The sequence below is a fragment of the Oncorhynchus keta genome, chromosome 4 (genome assembly GCF_023373465.1).
Source record: "Oncorhynchus keta strain PuntledgeMale-10-30-2019 chromosome 4, Oket_V2, whole genome shotgun sequence".
Taxonomy (NCBI): Eukaryota; Metazoa; Chordata; class Actinopteri; order Salmoniformes; family Salmonidae; genus Oncorhynchus; species Oncorhynchus keta.
Genome location: NC_068424.1, coordinates 78,886,334 through 78,907,960, shown reverse-complemented (window position 1 = coordinate 78,907,960; position 21,627 = coordinate 78,886,334). Strand labels below are relative to the sequence as shown.

General features: G+C 42.5%; 1 protein-coding gene across 4 annotated transcripts in view; it reads left to right on the top strand.

The window, feature by feature from the left end:
• Window positions 1–12,722: 12,722 nt before the first annotated feature.
• The window catches only part of LOC118373580 (glycine receptor subunit alphaZ1-like), a 117,602-nt gene continuing 108,697 nt past the window's right edge, over window positions 12,723–21,627 (top strand). For 3 of the 4 annotated variants that reach the window (XM_052516874.1, XM_052516866.1, XM_052516844.1), the window contains exon 1: window positions 12,723–13,693. In XM_052516874.1, the coding sequence (XP_052372834.1) occupies window positions 13,623–13,693 (71 nt within the window). In that variant the 5' untranslated portion in view covers window positions 12,723–13,622. The remainder of the gene's footprint in view (window positions 13,694–21,627) is intronic. The other variant, XM_052516855.1, reaches the window with a different exon arrangement.

Genomic DNA, 21,627 nt, shown 5'->3' with positions numbered 1-21,627 from the left:
ATACAGTAGAGAGGCTATATACAGTAGAGAGGCTATAACAGTAGCGAGGCTATATACAGTAGAGAGGCTATATACAGTAGAGAGGCTATATACAGTAGAGAGGCTATATACAGTAGAGAGGTTATAAAAGTAGTGAGGCCACATACAGACAGTGTGGTTAGTAAGGCTGATTGAGGTAGTATGTACATGTAGATATGGTTAAAGTGACTATGCATATATGATGAACAGAGAGTAGCAGTAGCGTAAAAGAGGGGTTGGCGGGTGGTGCACAATGCAGATAGCCCAGTTAGACAATGTGTGGGAGCACTGGTTGTTCTTCCTAATTGAGGTAGTATGTACATGAATGTATAGTTAAAGTGACTATGCATATATGATAAACAGAGAGTAGCAGCAGCGTAAAAAATACATGTTGGGGGAGGCACACAATGCAAATAGTCCGGGTAGCCATTTGGTTACCTGTTCAGGAGTCTTATGGCTTGGGGGTAAAAACTGTTAAGAATACTTTTTTTTTTGTCCTAGACTTGGCCCTCCGGTACCGGTTGCCATGCGGTAGTAGAGAGAACGGTTTATGACTGGGGTGGCTGGGGTCTTTGACAATTTTTAGTGCCTTCCTCTGACACCGCCTGGTGTAGAGGTCCTGGATGGCAGGCAGCTTAGCCCCAGTGATGTACTGGGCCGTACGCACTACCCTCTGTAGTGCCTTGCAGTCAGAGGCCGAACAATTGCCATAGTCAGGATGCTCTCAATGTTGCAGCTATAGAACCTTTTGAGAATCTGAGGACCCATGCCAAATCTTTTTATTTTTCTGAGGGCTTTGTCATACCCTCTTCACGGCTGTCTTGGTGTGTTTGGACCATTCTAGTTTGTTGTTGATGTGGACACCAAGGAACTTGAAGCTCTCAACCTGCTCCACTACAGCCCCGTCGATGAGAATGGAGGCGTGCTCGGTCCTCCTTTTCCTGTAGTCCACAATCATCTCCTTAGTCTTGGTTACATTGAGGGATGGGTTGTTATTCTGGCACCACACGTCCAGGTCTCTGACCTCCTCCCTATAGCCTGTCTCGTCGTTGTCGGTGATCAAGCCTACCACTGTTGTGTCGTCTGCAAACTTAATGATGGTGTTGGAGTCGTGCCTGGCCATGCAGTCGTGGGTAAACAGGGAGTACAGGAGGGGACTGAGCACGCACCCCTGGGGAGCTCCAGTGTTGAGAATCAGCGTGGCAGATGTGTTGCTACCTAGCCTCACCACCTGGGGGCGGCCCGTCAGGAAGTCCAGGATCCCGTTGCAGAGGGAGGTGTTTAGTCCCAGGTTCCTTAGCTTAGTGATGAGCTTTGAAGGTACTATGGTGTTGAACGCTGAGCTGTGTTCCTTTTGTCCAGGTGTGAAAGGGCAGTGTGGAGTGCAGTAGAGATTGCATCATCTGTGGATCTGTTTGGGCGGTATACAAATTGGAGTGGGTCTAGGGTTTCAGGGATAATGGTGTAATGATAATGATTGTACCTCGTCTAGTTTATTGTCCAGTGATTGCACGTTGGCGAGTAGCATTGACGGTAACGGCAGCTTTCCCACTCGCCTTTTCCGGGTCCTGACCAGTCACCCGGCTCTTTGTCCTCTGTACCTGCGTCACTTCCTCTTGTAAAATAACAGAGATGTTGGCCCTGTTGGGTGTTTGGAAAATGTCTTGTGCGTCTTGCTTGTTGAAGAAACAAATATTTGTCTAATCCGAGGTGAGTGATCTTTGTCCTGATATCCAGAAGCTCTTTTTTTGCCGTAAGATACGGTTGCAGAAACATTATGTACAAAATAATTTACAAATAAAGTGAACCAAAAAAACACATAATAGCACAATTGGTTAGGCGCCCGTAAAACTGCTGCCATTTCTTCCGGCGCCAAGTCATGTCTTTGTCATTTGTCATGACATTGTCTTGTTTATAGTAACCAAACATACACACACACACACAGACACAGATACAGATACACACACACACACACACACACACACACACACACACACACACACACACACACACACACACACACACACACACACACACACACACACACACACACACACACACACACACACACACACACACACACACACACACACACACTGTCTTAACTTTATATGCATACCCCATGAGCCCATGTGTGTTGATCATTGATCATGATTTCCTGTTGACCTCTCAATAACTCAACATACAGGCTCTCTCTCTCTCATTCCTGGTTGACCTCTCAATAACTCAACATACAGGCTCTCTCTCTCTCCTTCCTGTTGACCTCTCAATAACTCAACATACAGGCTCTCTCTCTCTCCTTCCTGTTGACCTCTCAATAACTCAACATACAGGCTCTCTCTCTCTCCTTCCTGGTTGACCTCTCAATAACTCAACATACAGGCTCTCTCTCTCTCCTTCCTGGTTGACCTCTCAATAACTCAACATACAGGCTCTCTCTCTCCTTCCTGGTTGACCTCTCAATAACTCAACATACAGGCTCTCTCTCTCTCCTTCCTGTTGACCTCTCAATAACTCAACATACAGGCTCTCTCTCTCTCCTTCCTGGTTGACCTCTCAATAACTCAACATACAGGCTCTCTCTCTCTCCTTCCTGGTTGACCTCTCAATAACTCAACATACAGGCTCTCTCTCTCTCCTTCCTGGTTGACCTCTCAATAACTCAACATACAGGCTCTCTCTTCTTCCTGTTGACCTCTCAATAACTCAACATACAGGCTCTCTCTCTCTCCTTCCTGGTTGACCTCTCAATAACTCAACATACAGGCTCTCTCTCTCCTTCCTGTTGACCTCTCAATAACTCAACATACAGGCTCTCTCTCTCTCCTTCCTGGTTGACCTTTCAATAACTCAACATACAGGCTCTCTCTCTCTCCTTCCTGTTGACCTCTCAATAATTCAACATACAGGCTCTCTCTCTCCTTCCTGGTTGACCTCTCAATAACTCAACATACAGGCTCTCTCTCTCTCCTTCCTGGTTTACCTCTCAATAACTCAACATACAGGCTCTCTCTCTCCTTCCTGTTGACCTCTCAATAATTCAACATACAGGCTCTCTCTCTTCCTGTTGACCTCTCAATAACTCAACATACAGGCTCTCTCTCTCTCCTTCCTGGTTGACCTCTCAATAACTAAACATACAGGCTCTCTCTCTCCTTCCTGGTTGACCTCTCAATAACTCAACATACAGGCTCTCTCTCTCTCCTTCCTGGTTGACCTCTCAATAACTCAACATACAGGCTCTCTCTCTCCTTCCTGGTTGACCTCTCAATAACTCAACATACAGGCTCTCTCTCTCTCCTTCCTGGTTGACCTCTCAATAACTCAACATACAGGCTCTCTCTCTCTCCTTCCTGGTTGACCTCTCAATAACTCAACATACAGGCTCTCTCTCTCTCCTTCCTGGTTGACCTCTCAATAACTCAACATACAGGCTCTCTCTTCTTCCTGTTGACCTCTCAATAACTCAACATACAGGCTCTCTCTTCTTCCTGTTGACCTCTCAATAACTAAACATACAGGCTCTCTCTCTCTCTCCTTCCATGAGCACACAATTGCGTCGAGTGACAAGTTCATTTTTCTCCTGCTGAATAGATTGAGTCATTGATTTTAATCTTGGAGCCGTATGGCGGTTTTGATTAATGAAATGAAAGGACCTTTTCCCAAAGCACTACAGAGAATATGTTGCCTGTTTACTCTACTTCTACCACTGTGATAATCTTCTGACACTTACAGTACAATGTACAACTGAGCTCAGAAACGGACAACGGGAAATATTTGGGGTCCATTGCTGAAAACAGGTAACCTTGACCTTGGGGTTATTGATGATATTGATGGTTCATAATAATACATTTTAATATGGTAATATATTTCAATGTAGTAGGAGCTCAATATGTATATGAAGGACTCTCACACATTGTACCTGTAGTAAAGAAAGCCTTGACTACACTTCTACAATAGAAATGGACTCCCAGGTTAAAATGTATTTGACATTGTGACCAGTGATGTCTTACCAAACGCAGAGCTAATGCCTATAATAGTATGTCCCCAAGGACAATGGCTGCTGATGCAGAGACAAAGAGACCTCTCCTCTACGGCTGTAGAGACCAGGTTGTAGCCCTACAATTTATCAGTCTGGCTAAATTAGGGTGATTGCTAAATGTGGTCCCTTGTGCGAATGTGAAGAAATGTGGCTTTTAATGTGATTGCCAGAGGCAGCTGTGCCATAACTCAAGGTTAAGGTTGGTTGCAGAAAGGGAATCATTTTTTTTTATTTTTTATATGAGGGCATTTACAATGTGATGATGCCAAACATGCTTTAATGAGAAGTGGGAGAAGTGCTTTGTGGTCCACCTGTAAATATGGAATAGTGGATATGTCCTTTTTCATTAGAACTTCTGTCCTGGGGGGCGAACAAGGATTTTTTATTTTTTTTGTTCCATCCACTTACGCTTTGACATCTAATGCACACAATAAAACAGAGGAGGAACATTTTAATCATGATTTTGACGATAGATCCAATCACCTTTATTCATGATAACGTGACATATTTTATGGGTTAATAACTACAGGACTCAACTGTATTAACCTCTGAGAGGTCCCATTTAAGTAGAATATTAAACAGAATTTAGATTTTGTGATAGCCCAGTGTGTGTGTGTGTGTGTGTGTGTGTGTGTGTGTGTGTGTGTGTGTGTGTGTGTGTGTGTGTGTGTGTGTGTGTGTGTGTGTGTGTGTGTGTGTGTGTGTGTGTGTGTGTGTGTGTGTGTAATTATCAAGCCACAGAAAGGGGTATCCAATGTGTTCCTTATCCCAGAGGTACCCTTCCTCCCAGACACAGGTGTGCCCATAAAGCGTGACCGATCAATTTCAGATAGCATCCTGTGTCTCCCTCTCTCACAGACAATAGTCTTGCATGACCTGATCTGTTGTTCATTTCAAAAGATAAATAGATTAGCTGTTAACATTTAAAAAATGTTATGAATGAGGATGTTTGTGTTATTGCTATATAGCCTTTATAAGAAGACTATATAACAATAGCTAAACACGGAATTCTCTGTATAACTAGACCGTGTCTATCCCAAATTACACCCTATTCCCTACAGTATATAGTGAGTGACCAGAGTAGTGCACTATATATGGAATAGCTTGCCATTTTGGGACTGGGAAGAAGCTGAGGAACAACAAGAGATGAATAGGAGGAGGAAGACTGAATGGTAAATATCTGGGTGAATAGAATGTATGATGAATGTTCTATTCTATTAGGTAGTAAATGTCGGTAAACTTAAAATAATCTATGATTAATTACAGTGCCTTGCGAAAGTATTCGGCCCCCTTGAACTTTGTGACCTTTTGCCACATTTCAGGCTTCAAACATAAAGATATAAAACTGTATTTTTTTGTGAAGAATCAACAACAAGTGGGACACAATCATGAAGTGGAACGACATTTATTGGATATTTCAAACTTTTTTAACAAATCAAAAACTGAAAAATTGGGCGTGCAAAATTATTCAGCCCCCTTAAGTTAATACTTTGTAGCGCCACCTTTTACTGCGATTACAGCTGTAAGTTTAATGTTCCAACAGGGGCAGACAGGTCAAGACAGGCAGGGGTCAGTAAACCAGAGGTGGGGCAACGGTACAGGTCGGCAGGCAGACTCAGGGACAGGCAGGGGTCAGTAAACCAGAGGTGGGGCAACGGTACAGGTCGGCAGGCAGACTCAGGGACAGGCAGGGGTCAGTAAACCAGAGGTGGGGCAACGGTACAGGTCGGCAGGCAGACTCAGGGACAGGCAGGGGTCAGTAAACCAGAGGTGGGGCAACGGTACAGGTCGGCAGGCAGACTCAGGGACAGGCAGGGGTCAGTAAACCAGAGGTGGGGCAACGGTACAGGTCGGCAGGCAGACTCAGGGACAGGCAGGGGTCAGTAAACCAGAGGTGAGGCAACGGTACAGGTCGGCAGGCAGACTCAGGGACAGGCAGGGGTCAGTAAACCAGAGGTGGGGCAACAGTACAGGTCGGCAGGCAGACTCAGGGACAGGCAGGGGTCAGTAAACCAGAGGTGGGGCAACGGTACAGGTCGGCAGGCAGACTCAGGGACAGGCAGGGGTCAGTAAACCAGAGGTGGGGCGACGGTACAGGTCGGCAGGCAGACTCAGGGACAGGCAGGGGTCAGTAAACCGGAGGTGGGGCGACGGTACAGGTCGGCAGGCAGACTCAGGGACAGGCAGGGGTCAGTAAACCGGAGGTGGGGCAACGGTACAGGTCAGCAGGCAGACTCAGGGACAGGGGCAGGCAGAGTGGTCAGTCAGGTCAGGGCTCAGAGTCAGGACAGGCAAGGGTCAAACCGGGAGGGCAAGAAAAGAGACTAGAAAAAGCAGGAGGTGAGACACAAAACGGTGGTTGACTCAAACAAACAAGAAGAACTGGCAACAGACCAACAGAGAACACAGGTATAAATACACAGGGGATAATGGGGAAGATGGGTGACACATGGAGGGGGGTGGAGACCATCACCGAGACAGGTGAAACAGATCAGGGTGTGACAATGTGTATGTGTGCCATTCAGAGGGTGAATTGCCAAGACAAATAATTGAAGTGCCTTTGAAAGGGGCATGGTAGTTGGTGCCAGGCAAGCCGGTTTGTGTCAAGAACTGGAACGCTGTTGGGTTTTTCACGCTCAACTGTTTTCCGTGTTTATCAAGAATGGTGCATCAGCCAAAAGACATCCAGAAAAAAGTTGGACAGGAGCGGGGGGGTATTAGGAAGGTGTTCTTAATGTTTTGTCCACTCATTAAAACATAACAGATTAAACACATTTTGGCCAAGGAAGGACTGCCTTTTCAAAGTGCCCTTTGATATTTTAGGTATAAACTGTGCAACAATATTGTTTTTTAAAAGCCTGTTATAAATATATTAATATAGAGAACATGGAGAACTCAATAAATAATAAAAAATCAGAATAGCCGCACGGCAAGCGGTACCAGAGCGGCAAGACTAGGACCAAAAGGCTCCTACCCCCAAAAGCTTCTACCCTCAAGCCATAAGACTACTGAGCAATTAATAAAATGGCCACCCAGACTACTCACATTGACACGCCCCTCCCTTTGTTTTTACACTACTGCTACTCGCTGTTTATTATCTAAGCATAGTCACTTTACCCCGACCTACATGAACAAAATAACTTAACTAACCTGTACCCCCGCACATTGACTCGGTACCCCCTGTATATAGCCTTGTTATTTTCATTGTGTTACTTTTTATTGACTATTTGTACATTGTTTAGTCAATATTTTCTTAAATCTTAAGTAAGTGTTTCACTGTAAGGTCTACTACACCTGTTGTATTCGGAGCATGTGACTAATAAAATGTCATTTGACATCCCTCCATCAACCCTGTTTTTAACGCACTTAATCCAAACAGTTTTCAAACAGTTTTCACCATCGTAAAGCCCTAGTTAATTTTGTTACTTTGACAAAGTCATTTCTAAAGATTACTATTTATTTCATGTGATTAGTGATTAAGGTATGTCTGTCCCTCCTCTAAAGGTCAACCCTGTTACATAAATTGAACTCTGATATGGTGAAACGTTCCTTTGTAAATATTTTTTTTAAGAAATATTGAATATCTAATAGTCAAATCATAGAGTATATCAAGGCACAAGGCGAGACCCAGATGCAGACACAGGAGGCAGATGGTTGGAGTCTTACAATGTTTATTAATCCAAAGGGGTAGGGAAGAGAATGGTTGTGGACAAAAAGATCCAAATCAGATCAGAGTCTAGGAGGTACAGAGTGGCAGAAAGGCTCGTGGTCAAGGCAGGCAGAATGGTCAGACGGGCGGGTACAAATTTCAGAAACAGGCAAGGTTAAAAAAAAAGCAGAATGCAGAAAGAAAAAGAAAAAGGAGAATGCAAAAAGGAGAACGGGAAAATTGCTGGTTGACTTGGAAACATACAAGACGGACTGGTACAGAGAGACAGGAAACACTGGGATAAATACACTGGTACAGAGAGACAGGAAACACAGAGATAAATACACTGGTACAGAGAGACAGGAAACACTGGGATAAATACACTGGTACAGAGAGACAAGAAACACAGGGATAAATACACTGGTACAGAGAGACAGGAAACACAGAGATAAATACACTGGTACAGAGAGACAGGAAACACAGAGATAAATACACTGGTACAGAGAGACAGGAAACATAGGGATAAATACACTGGTACAGAGAGACAGGAAACACTGGGATAAATACACTGGTACAGAGAGACAGGAAACACAGAGATAAATACACTGGTACAGAGAGACAGGAAACACTGGGATAAATACACTGGTACAGAGAGACAAGAAACACAGGGATAAATACACTGGTACAGAGAGACAGGAAACACAGAGATAAATACACTGGTACAGAGAGACAGGAAACACTGGGATAAATACACTGGTACAGAGAGACAGGAAACACTGGGATAAATACACTGGTACAGAGAGACAGGAAACACAGAGATAAATACACTGGTACAGAGAGACAAGAAACACAGGGATAAATACACTGGTACAGAGAGACAGGAAACACTGTGATAAATACACTGGTACAGAGAGACAGGAAACATAGGGATAAATACACTGGTACAGAGAGACAGGAAACACAGGGATAAATACACTGGTACAGAGAGACAGGAAACACAGGGATAAATACACTGGTACAGAGAGACAGGAAACACAGGGATAAATATACTGGTACAGAGAGACAGGAAACACAGGGATAAATACACTGGTACAGAGAGACAGGAAACATAGGGATAAATACACTGGTACAGAGAGACAAGAAACACTGGGATAAATACACTGGTACAGAGAGACAGGAAACACAGGGATAAATACACTGGCCCAGAGAGACAGGAAACACAGGGATAAATACACTGGCCCAGAGAGACATGAAACACAGGGATAAATACACTGGTACAGAGAGACAAGAAACACAGGGATAAATACACTGGTACAGAGAGACAGGAAACACAGGGATAAATACACTGGTACAGAGAGACAGGAAACACAGGGATAAATACACTGGTACATAGAGACAGGAAACACAGGGATAAATACACTGACCCAGAGAGACAGGAAACACAGGGATAAAAACACTGACCCAGAGAGACAGGAAACACAGGGATAAATACACTGGCCCAGAGAGACAGGAAACACAGGGATAAATACACTGGCCCAGAGAGACAGGAAATACAGGGATAAATACACTGGCCCAGAGAGACAGGAAACACGGGGATAAATACACTGGCCCAGAGAGACAGGAAACACAGGGATAAATACACTGGTACATAGAGACAGGAAATACAGGGATAAATACACTGGTACAGAGAGACAGGAAACACAGGGATAAGTACACTGGGGAAAACAAGCGACACCTGGAGGGGGTCGAGACAATAACGAGGACAGGTGAAACAGATCAGGGTGTGACCGAGTAAACGATGGTTCTACTCTTTTTGGCCATTTTCTGGTATTTTGTGGTGGAGAATAACAAGTCAACCCTATTACCCATAGCTAAACAGGCTAGAATAACAAGTCAACCCTATTACCCATAGCTAAACAGGCTAGAATAACAAGTCAACCCTGTTACCCATAGATAGACAGGCTAGAATAACAAGTCAACCCTGTTACCCATAGATAGACAGGCTAGAATAACAAGTCAACCCTGTCACAACAAGCTTCCGTTCCTCCTGTCACAACAAGCTTCCGTTCCTCCTGTCACAACAAGCTTCCGTTCCCCCTGTCACAACAAGCTTCCGTTCCACCTGTCACAACAAGCTTCCGTTCCTCCTGTCACAACAAGCTTCCGTTCCTCCTGTCACAACAAGTTTCCCCCTGTCACAACAAGCTTCCGTTCCCCTGTCACAACAAGCTTCCGTTCCTCCTGTCACAACAAGCTTCCGTTCCCCTGTCACAACAAGCTGTCACAACAAGTTCCCCCTGTCACAACAAGCTTCCGTTCCCCCTGTCACAACAAGCTTCCGTTCCCCCTGTCACAACAAGCTTCCGTTCCCCTGTCACAACAAGCTTCCGTTCCCCCTGTCACAACAAGCTTCCGTTCCCCCTGTCACAACAAGCTTCCGTTCCCCTGTCACAACAAGCTTCCGTTCCCCCTGTCACAACAAGCTTCCGTTCCCCTGTCACAACAAGCTTCCGTTCCCCCTGTCACAACAAGCTTCCGTTCCCCCTGTCACAACAAGCTTCCGTTCCTCCTGTCACAACAAGCTTCCGTTTCCCCTGTCACAACAAGCTTCCGTTCCCCCTGTCACAACAAGCTTCCGTTCCCCCTGTCACAACAAGCTTCCGTTCCCCTGTCACAACAAGCTTCCGTTCCGTTCCACCTGTCACAACAAGTTCCCCCTGTCACAACAAGCTTCCGTTCCACCTGTCACAACAAGCTTCCGTTCCCCCTGTCACAACAAGCTTCCGTTCCCCCTGTCACAACAAGCTTCCGTTCCTCCTGTCACAACAAGCTTCCGTTCCCCCTGTCACAACAAGCTTCCGTTCCCCTGTCACAACAAGCTTCCGTTCCCCCTGTCACAACAAGCTTCCGTTCCCCCTGTCACAACAAGCTTCCGTTCCCCCTGTCACAACAAGCTTCCGTTCCCCTGTCACAACAAGCTTCCGTTCCCCCTGTCACAACAAGCTTCCGTTCCCCCTGTCACAACAAGCTTCCGTTCCACCTGTCACAACAAGCTTCCGTTCCCCCTGTCACAACAAGCTTCCGTTCCCCCTGTCACAACAAGCTTCCGTTCCCCCTGTCACAACAAGCTTCCGTTCCCCTGTCACAACAAGCTTCCGTTCCTCCTGTCACAACAAGCTTCCGTTCCCCCTGTCACAACAAGCTTCCGTTCCTCCTGTCACAACAAGCTTCCGTTCCTGTCACAACAAGCTTCCGTTCCTCCTGTCACAACAAGCTTCCGTTTCCCCTGTCACAACAAGCTTCCGTTCCCCCTGTCACAACAAGCTTCCGTTCCCCCTGTCACAACAAGCTTCCGTTCCCCCTGTCACACGGGGATTCGTGGCTTATTAAAGAAGATTTCTTCATCCCTGTTACGGTCAACCTCTGTTACTTTATTTGGCGCTCAATTGGCACTTACTATCTGCTTCTTGTATTCTCCAAAATGTACATAAAAGTACTGTAATTTAAGCTTGAAATCTATAAAGTGTTCTCCCTGCCTCATGGCATAATGTTTAGTATTGCAGGATATTATTTTTTTAAACTGCAACAACAAAACATCTCTCTGCCCCATGACAAAATGTGTCAAATTGCAGGATATTTGCTTGAAAACTTTAACATTTTCTCTTTGATGCCAAGAGGCGGGCCTTTAAAATATAATTTTTTTCCCAGGGCCAGAGACTTGGTTCGTCCAGCCATGCATTTCTGAAGTCACAGTTAAACTCATTGTGTGTTGTATTGTTTGGAATCTCACTCATGGTGTGTTCTGATTATGGGGGGTTTCTGAAGAATTTTCTATCGCAAAAGGGGTCCTGGGACCCAAAAAGTTTGAGAACCCCTGGCCCAAGAGCATGATTTAAGGGGCCCTTAATAAACACAACTATCTTATTCAATGTCAGAGTTATGGGAAACTATGGCCAACTGTTTTCTACTTTTTCAGAGCAAGAGCTAATTATTTTTAAGCTCACTCATTTTCTTTATGTATTTATTCTGTTAGATAACTTATTGGGTAATGATAACTAGTGCACTCAGAATGGATGCGACACATTCATTATGTAATGGCATACTGTATTTAGGAAATGCTGGATTTTCAATCTCACAGCACAGCATTTATTTCACTTATCTCATCCAGGTAGTTGACTGAAGAGTATAAATTAAATAAATCCTTGACTCACGTTTGCTATAATCTTACATCTCTATTGCGAAAAACGATTCAAACACTATCTGTCTCCTCAATAGGACAAGACGGAATCCTTTTGAATACTTGAAGAGACCATATATCCAACCGTATTCCACTCGTTCTATCCCGTCCGCGTGTCACGTGATCTTTTGGTGACTGCGTTCGGAAAGAGAGCTGCAGGCATTAGAAACAGAATCACGTTTCAGTGAACAATGTGGACAGCGGTGCAGATGAAATACCGCTACTGCAGGAAAACAGAAAGGAGAGAGCCTCACTTTAGATGTCTGCATGGATGCAAAACAATATTGATTATTACCAAAAAGATTTAACAGAAAAAAACAAGTGGATAATAATGAACACGATACTTTCTTTCTGCGTCCTTTCTTTTTTTGCCGCCCTTGCAACGCTCACTTATCAAAAGTAACCTACATGAACAGTGAAATAAAAGGAAAATACTTCATGCCGGCTGACCCCCCCCCGCCCCCCGCAGGAAAATAAATACAATTACATAATAATTGCTTAGTCGGTCCAATGATCATTTTAACATGTAAACCACTGTAGACACTGGGGTGTGCAAACAGTCGACTACACTAAAAAGCACATAGAAATATGATAACCTAACATTAGGCAAATCATGGACTATTCTCTATTTCCATACCAATGCGCGGGACATTAAAACTCTCCAGATGACAACCCCACTCTCCAATCCGAGCCGTAGCCTAACCAGTTTGAGCAACATGCCGACCAATGGCAACGTCATGTGGGCGTGTGTTCAAAGGTGAGGTGCTTTTTTGAGTTTAGTAAATGACTGCAGCAAGAAATACAGTGTTGGTCTGACGTGAGAGCGCTGAGCTATAGGAGGCAATGGAAGAAGAGGCTAATCGCATCCCGATTTCACTACATTTGACATTATTACGAGGAATCTAAATGCAAGAAGACGAAACTGAGTTGTGAGTCCCGAACTTGACCGGACAATGGAAGTAGCTCTCTGCAGCAGTTACATCTCACCCCTGGGAGTCAACTACCGAGACACGGCGAGTACCTGCAGAAAAACATCAGTCAGCACCGCCGGGGTAACTACAACTACGTGTGGCTTGAAAGCAACACCTCTGATTTTGGGATGCATATAAGAGAAAGCGTTAAGAAAAAAACACTGACTACGTATGTATATATTTCGTGTAACAACTGTGCAATTCCGCTACTGATCTAGACGTAAAGGGGTATACAACCACGTAGTAAAACCTCTTCCAAAATTGAGACATTCATTAAGACGCAGAGCACATGCATTGCCACATTTATCACTGAAGGAGGCATGTTGAAATTGACAAATTCCCCTTGTAACAAAATCCAAATGGATCGCATAGAATAAACGTCGGAAATATCTGTGATATCGTAGCCTAACGTGCTGTACCCTCAAAGCAACAATAACCTGGGCTGAGTGAAATTCCGCAAACCGCGTTTGCCGCTGTCCGTTGTCCTGAAAAAGTACTCATTATTTGGGTTATCCGAATCAATGACGGCGGTCTAAGGAAGAGGGTTTCATGGCCTAGGCGGTTATGAACATCTTGTGGTTTTCTTGTGACTCTGGAATCTGAAAAAAACAACAACAACAGAAGAATTGTTCACCTTGGAGGTCCGAAATCATTAAAGAAATTGGAATTCTACTATTGGTTCTCCTGGAGCTGTAGGTAGCCCGAATGAGACCGGCAAAAATGTACCGAATAAACGCTCTCGGGATCTATTTGTGGGAAACAATAGTATTTTTCAGGTAAGGAACATTATTTATTGACTTTAATGTGTTAAATACAATTTTATTGTTCTCGTGTGGGCTGCAGTGGAGTCAGAATATGTCCTAACATAGCTTAACATGTGTTGACAAAAGTATGAATGGAAATAAATCAACGCAGCCAATTGATTAGGTTTAATTACACGATTGTCAAAAGTTGCGTAGGCTTTATTATATATTTATGTAGTCCTAATCATTCCTCTATTGTGAGTGAGTTACATTAAGTCACACACTACATTACATTAAGATGTGTGTGAGAGAGACAGCGAGAGCTAATAGCGAACACTAGTGGTCATCAAACGCTAAACGACGTATTCTCTGATGAGGCATATGTTATCAACAGGCAAGTCAGAGTAAAGGAACACGCTCTCACACACTCACACACATATCAGGGAAGTTTTGTTGTCGTTGGTGTGTGGGCCTATCCATCACCTACTCACTGAGAAGAAAAATGTCTTGTGTCTGCGCACTATATGTAAAAGTCTTAGTCTCTATTCAACTATTGTGAATGAAATGGAAAAAATCAAGTTATTTAAAGACTTGGATATTTCACAGAATATATATTGTAAATATGCTGGATGATGACTGTTTTGCTTTCTTCCAGTAACCACACAGTATATCCATCCTGACCAGTTGGAATATTCTAGTTTTGAAATGAATGTCTTTGTATGAATTTATCGACTACTATCAAGCTCTTGATCCTCATACATAAAGTGTGTTATTCTCTGTAAATGTGAACAGGGATATCTCCAATGTTCACATTGGAGGGGAGGCAGGTATTCTGTTCAGAGAACAGCTTCTCTCCCATTGGCCCAAACATGGCTCTTTGTCTTTGTTATGCATTGCATGCCTAATCAACATTACATTCTGCATTCTAGAATCAAATGAATCATCAGAGTTCTTTTTTAGATGACTTTACATTCTATATTCTATTCTATAGTCCATTGGATTCCATGTACATTCCTTGCAGACAGACAGTGTTTATTTAGCATTCTGGCCAGCGTGTTTAGCTAATGAAGTAGAATCAGGATTTTGCAGCCTCAGCTCCTACTGCTGAACTCTGCAGTTCTGCTTAATTGATATCTCTTTCCCAGTCTCAACCTAGACCCCCAGACCTCATTTCAAATGCAGACTTATTACCAAGAATTGATTACTTTGTCAATGTCAAAACAGCCTGATGAATGCACATTTTATACATGACTGTATATGCAAGCATCTATTTCCGTATAAATTACAAATTTCTTTCTGTTAGTGTTCGTTTTTGGCCCATGTAGAATGTTGCATACTTGTTTAATGAATGACTATCAGATAAAGTATGCATTTGACACAGTAAGTGAAAACATTTCATTATCTAATTATAGCCTATGTCAGTCTATGTTCATTTGCAAAACATCTGGGAATACTAGTGCTCGTTCAGGGTATATTCCCTACCAGTTTACCACCAACCATGAAAACAGTGGGAGGAAATTGAGCATTTCAAGCATTCAAAACACATTCTATGACACAGTATATTACACACGCACTGTTTATTAAACAGGATATATACTGTAGAGCCCATATTAAACAGGATATACACCATAGAGCCCATATTAAACAGGATATATACTGTAGAGCCCATATTAAACAGGATATATACTGTAGAGCCCATATTAAACAGGATATACACCATAGAGCCCATATTAAACAGGATATATACTGTAGAGCCCATATTAAACAGGATATACACTGTAGAGCCCATATTAAACAGGATATATACTGTAGAGCCCATATTAAACAGGATATACACCATAGAGCCCATATTAAACAGGATATATACTGTAGAGCCCATATTAAACAGGATATACACTGTAGAGCCCATATTAAACAGGATATATACTGTAGAGCCCATATTAAACAGGATATATACTGTAGAGCCCATATTAAACAGGATATACACCATAGAGCCCATATTAAACAGGATATATACTGTAGAGCCCATATTAAACAGGATATACACTGTAGAGCCCATATTAAACAGGATATATACTGTAGAGCCCATATTAAACAGGATATACACTGTAGAGCCCATATTAAACAGGATATACACCATAGAGCCCATATTAAACAGGATATATACTGTAGAGCCCATATTAAACAGGATATATACTGTAGAGCCCATATTAAACAGGATATATACTGTAGAGCCCATATTAAACAGGATATATACTGTAGAGCCCATATTAAACAGGATATACACTGTAGAGCCCATATTAAACAGGATATATACTGTAGAGCCCATATTAAACAGGATATACACCATAGAGCCCATATTAAACAGGATATATACTGTAGAGCCCATATTAAACAGGATATATACTGTAGAGCCCATATTAAACAGGATATATACTGTAGAGCCCATATTAAACAGGATATATACTGTAGAGCCCATATTAAACAGGATATATACTGTAGAGCCCATATTAAACAGGATATATACCGTAGAGCCCATATTAAACAGGATATATACTGTAGAGCCCATATTAAACAGGATATATACCGTAGAGCCCATATTAAACAGGATATATACTGTAGAGCCCATATTAAACAGGATATATACTGTAGAGCTCATATTAAACAGGATATACATTGCTTTCTGCAACATAGCACACCAATGTGTGGAAGTGAACATGTGGCCCAAATCCACTAACAAGAATCCCAGACCATCACTGAAGAATATGTACACAGCAAATGTGTCCACACATAGTCTCTCGTGAATAAATATTCACTGATGTAAATTACGTTAAAGGCTTTACACTACAATTAATACCTCACAATTGTGCAGAAATATGCTAGTATCAACAGTGTAGAATGTTGTGTTTTGTTCGTTTTTATAATCTTGTATTTTATGGCCATCTTTGTCACTCTGACACCATGACACATAAATGTTAGTTTTTTTTATTATCTTGTATTTTATGGCCATCTTTGTCACTCTGACACCATGACACATACATGTTAGGGACGTATTACTCTCAGTTGAATAGTTAAATCAACCAAATACATGCACAGGTTTCCATGGCAATATCGGAAATATGGAATCATCTATTTATAGGCAAAAAAATGTGTTGAATTGACACCTATGGATTTGTGTATCCGTAACATTGCTTTCTATTGTGAACTGGGAAATGTAAAGCTAATCTATAATTGACTTGATGATAATGTAATGTATTCCCTCCACTATCACCTGGTCTACAGGCTCGTGAATAGGGTTGCAAAGGGTGGGTATTTTACTGGAAACTTTCACAGTTTACCAGTAAACTACCAACATTTTGTTTTCTTTCAAGGATTTGGATGTAATCTAGCACAATACATATTGTGGCCCTTTTGGGTACTTCATATTTTCACAGGTCTCTGTAATTATCTCTGGCCTTATGACATCCCACATTTTTTTTTATACAAATTAAAAAATAAATAAAAAATAGTTAAATAACAGGATTTTCAAATAAAAATAGAGTGATAAAGCTGTAAAACATGATCCTACTAAATATAAACCTTTTTGTTTAATAATAATATAATATATGCCATTTAGCAGACGCTTTTATCCAAAGCGACTTACATTCGACTTACATTCTACGTATGGGTGGTCCCGGGAATCGAACCCACTACCCTGGCGTTACAAGCACCATGCTCTACCAACTGAGCTACAGAAGGACCATCCATTTTGTGTGGGATTAGAGTGAACACCATTGTTGTTTAATATGATGGTCTCAGCATGAAACATCCTGTCTATATTTGTTTAACACACTTTGATTTATTTTACTATGTCAGTTTGTATTTGTTGTCAATGTTTTGGTGTTAAACTCGTGGCAGTCGTGATAAAAGTCAATAGTAGGAAAAGTTAGCAGAGTTAATTGATTGATTAGATGCTTTAAAAAAAATAATAATTAGGCTGTTTTCTATTGAACCATTTTTTATATTTAACTAGGCAAGACAATTAAGAACTAACTCTTATTTTCAATGGCAGCCTAGGAACAGTGTATTAACTGCCTTGTTCAGGGGCAGAATGACAGATTTGTGCCTTGTCAGCTCAGGGATTGCGAACTTGCAATCTTTCGGTTACTAGTCCAACGCTCTAACCACTAGGCTACCCTGCCGCCCATATGGGCCAGCCACTAGAAACGCATTGACAATATGGACACAGATAAATATATATATTTTTTAAATAATAATAAAAAAATAATAATAATATATGAATTATGTTTTTAAAAGTTATCCAAGTATAACTGACCAAATATTGCCATAGATTGTCTGTTAATTACCAACATTTCTGAAGATTCCTGTAACTTTGGTAAACTACTGGTAGCTTTGCGACCCTACTCATGAAACACAACCTTGAGTTGACCTCGAACAGCAGAAAGCAGTGGCACTGCTTGCATGCACAGACACCAAAGCACCAGATTTTTAACCCCATGTCTTCAAGACATTCTGCTGTATTTACACACACACACCAGGCTGTTCAGCAAGCCACATCATGTTCATGGGGATGGTGATGGCAGTCACTTGTTTTCAGGTCAGATTGGCTTTATATATTTATGGTGTGTTTATCTGGGCCTCCCGAGTGGCTTGGCGGTCTAAGCACTGCATCTCAGTGCTAGAGGTGTCATTAAAGACCCTGGTTTAATTCCAGGCTCTTATCACAACTAGCTGTGATTGGGAGTCCAATACGGTGGCACACAATTGGCCCAGCGTCGTTAGGGTTTGGCCGGGGTAGGCCGTCATTGTAAATAGGAATTTGTTCTTAACTGATTTGCCTAGTTAAATAAAGGTTAAATGAAAAAAAATATTAATTTATTGTCAGAACAGGGCGGGAAAGGTGGATATATTTAGTTATAATTATTGAAGCCTCTAATGAAGAACAATTGACTGGCGTTCTCTACGATCACTTACAATCATCAATTTTATCCGGGTTAATTTCCAAAGCTTGATGTGTGGTTGATACATTATTGATCAATGTAGACAAAGACAGAGAGCACTATAAATAACATGGCGTATTATCATCAATGGTCTTACCTCTCTTTCTACTCAGTCATGGATAAATAAATGAAGGAATTTATAGCTCTGCATTCACTAAAACCTTTTCAAACACAGACTATGTTCTAATATCCACACAGAACACAAGTTCCAATGCATGTCCAATATGTTGTTCTATACAGCATGCTGTACTGTACTGCATGCTGACATGGTACGGAGCATGAATTCATGTCATGTTTCACTTCTTTATCTTTCTTGTTTTTTTTTCAGCTCAACACAATAACACCCCTAAAGACAAATGCATTACCTTATGCTACCCATGTTTCTGTCATTCGTTTTGTGTAATGTATAATATATATATTTTTTAAATGATGATGATTGTGTCTTATTAACAGACATTACGTTAACAGTTTGTACAGGAGAACAGAACTGCCCATCCCTCTTATCTGTGCCAGGGACTGGGAGGGGATGAAGGCTTTGGTAGGGCTTTGATTTCTCAGAGAAAAAAAAAAGCAAGGATAGGATCAATTAGGATTGTAGTCTTCAGAGGATTTATTAAGAGCATAAGGAGGTAAACTTAAGGCTAATGATTGGTGTTCCACATTAAAGTATGCAGAGCTCAGAGACTGGGGTTGTTTGCATATTATTCTCTCTGTCGCTGGGAGTCAGCTGTTTTTTACTGCTGCCTCAGCACTGGCCACGCGGACCAGGCCTCTCCACAGTTGGCCGTGGCCTGGCCAAGCAAGCATTGATCAGAAATAATTCAAGTAAATCTAAACTTTGATCACGCAAAACCCAGGAACAAGTCACTCGGGATGGGAGAAGCCCAGACGGAAGGAAGGAAATCATAGATGATCTTCTTGATACCCCCATGGGTGTAGAATCCCGATTCCTGTAGGTTTGAGTGGGATTGACTTCTAGGCCTATTGATTATGTGATTTAGTGTGTAAGTGGTCTATCCTACATTCATATATTATGTTTCTTAACCAAAGGGCCTCAATGATGTAAGGAGAAAGAGTGTGTTGGTCCCACATTTTCTTGGTGCAAATTCCTGTGGTTTTGTGTGGGATTAACCTCCATAGATGTTGTGATTTGCTGTGATATCGATGCTACACATTCCTATTATACCAAACCCCCCAATAATGTAAGGAGAAAGAGTGTGCTGGTCCCCTAATTTCACACTGTCAAACAGATTCCTGTCTAAGGCAATTATCTCTGTAGAGGACACTGTCTAATCTCTCTATGACTAATCTGATTGTGTTGTCAGTTCGAGGGTGTTTGTTCAATACTAAATTGAAACGCTTTTTTCACAGCGTTAGAGTATGGTATTGTCTGTATTGCGTGAGTCCTACCAACAGTTTATTTCCAGCGCTTGATCCCTAGTACTAACCTCATGGTCACAGCCGACTATTGTGTTTCGGTGATTATGATAGGATTCCACCATGTTGTGTGGTAATTAACTGTTATTAGAATAATCCTTGATACACACCATTATCTGCTCAAAGCAAATTCCACTCAAAATATTCTAGAATTCTAACAGTTCTAGAATTCTAAGATTCTAAGAATTCTAGGCTATACATTCTAGACTTGTCTGTCGTGGTATGGATTGATATTGATGGTTAGCATAGAAGTGTAACTCTTAGGAATGTTCCATCAATGAACCATAATGCCAGCATTGATGGAAGAGATACAGTGATTTGGCAGACTTGACAGAAACTGTTAGGTCTGCAGATAGCTTCAGGTTATCAGTTGAGCCACCAGGGCTTCAGGGTATCAGTTGGACCACCAGGGTTTCAGGGTATCAGATGGACCACTAGGGTTTCAGGGTATCAGATGGACCACTAGGGTTTCAGGGTATCAGATGGACCACCAGGGTTTCAGGGTATCAGATGGACCACCAGGGTTTCAGGGTATCAGTTGAGCCACCAGGGTTAAAGGGTAGTTGGACCACCAGGGTTTCAGGGTATCAGTTGGACCACCAGGGTTTCAGGGTATCAGTTGAGCCACCAGGGTTAAAGGGTATCAGTTGGACCACCAGGGTTTCAGGGTATCAGTTGAGCCACCAGGGTTAAAGGGTATCAGTTGGACCACCAGGGTTTCAGGGTATCAGTTGGACCACCAGGGTTTCAGGGTATCAGTTGAGCCACCAGGGTTAAAGGGTATCAGTTGGACCACCAGGGTTTCAGGGTATCAGTTGGACCACCAGGGTTTCAGGGTATCAGTTGAGCCACCAGGGTTAAAGGGTATCAGTTGGACCACCAGGGTTTCAGGGTATCAGATGGACCACCAGGGTTTCAGGGTATCAGTTAACCCACCAGGGTTTCAGGGTATCAGATGGACCACCAGGGTTTCAGGGTATCAGTTAACACACCAGGGCTGCTTTTGGCCGTCACAATCGTCACCTATTGTTGAAAATTACAGCTGCAACACTGATAGTGTTAACAGTTATCAACACTGTCCAGCCATCAGTGTGAGTATAGAACCAACTACTTTGGCAGTGATTCGGACAACATACAGTATTTAGAGAGTAGTGCTTGGCTGACCCAAGCAGCAGCCTCTGGGGTAGTTGGTGACTGCCCATGTGACAGTAGCAGCAGCACAGCCTGGCCAGTGACCTGGCAGTTAGGGTGGCCCACCCACACACAGACTGGTAGCAGTATGGAGAGACATGGGAGACTGCGACCTTCCTCGTTTACAGTACTTCAGTGTTCTGTGTCCATCTTCTTCTGATTGGGGCAGTTGGTTAATATGTTAGTCTACTGATGGGGGCAGTTGGTTAATATGTTAGTCTACTGATGGGGCAGTTGGTTAATATGTTAGTCTACTGATGGGGGCAGTTGGTTAATATGTTAGTCTACTGATGGGGCAGTTGGTTAATATGTTAGTCTACTGATGGGGGCAGTTGGTTA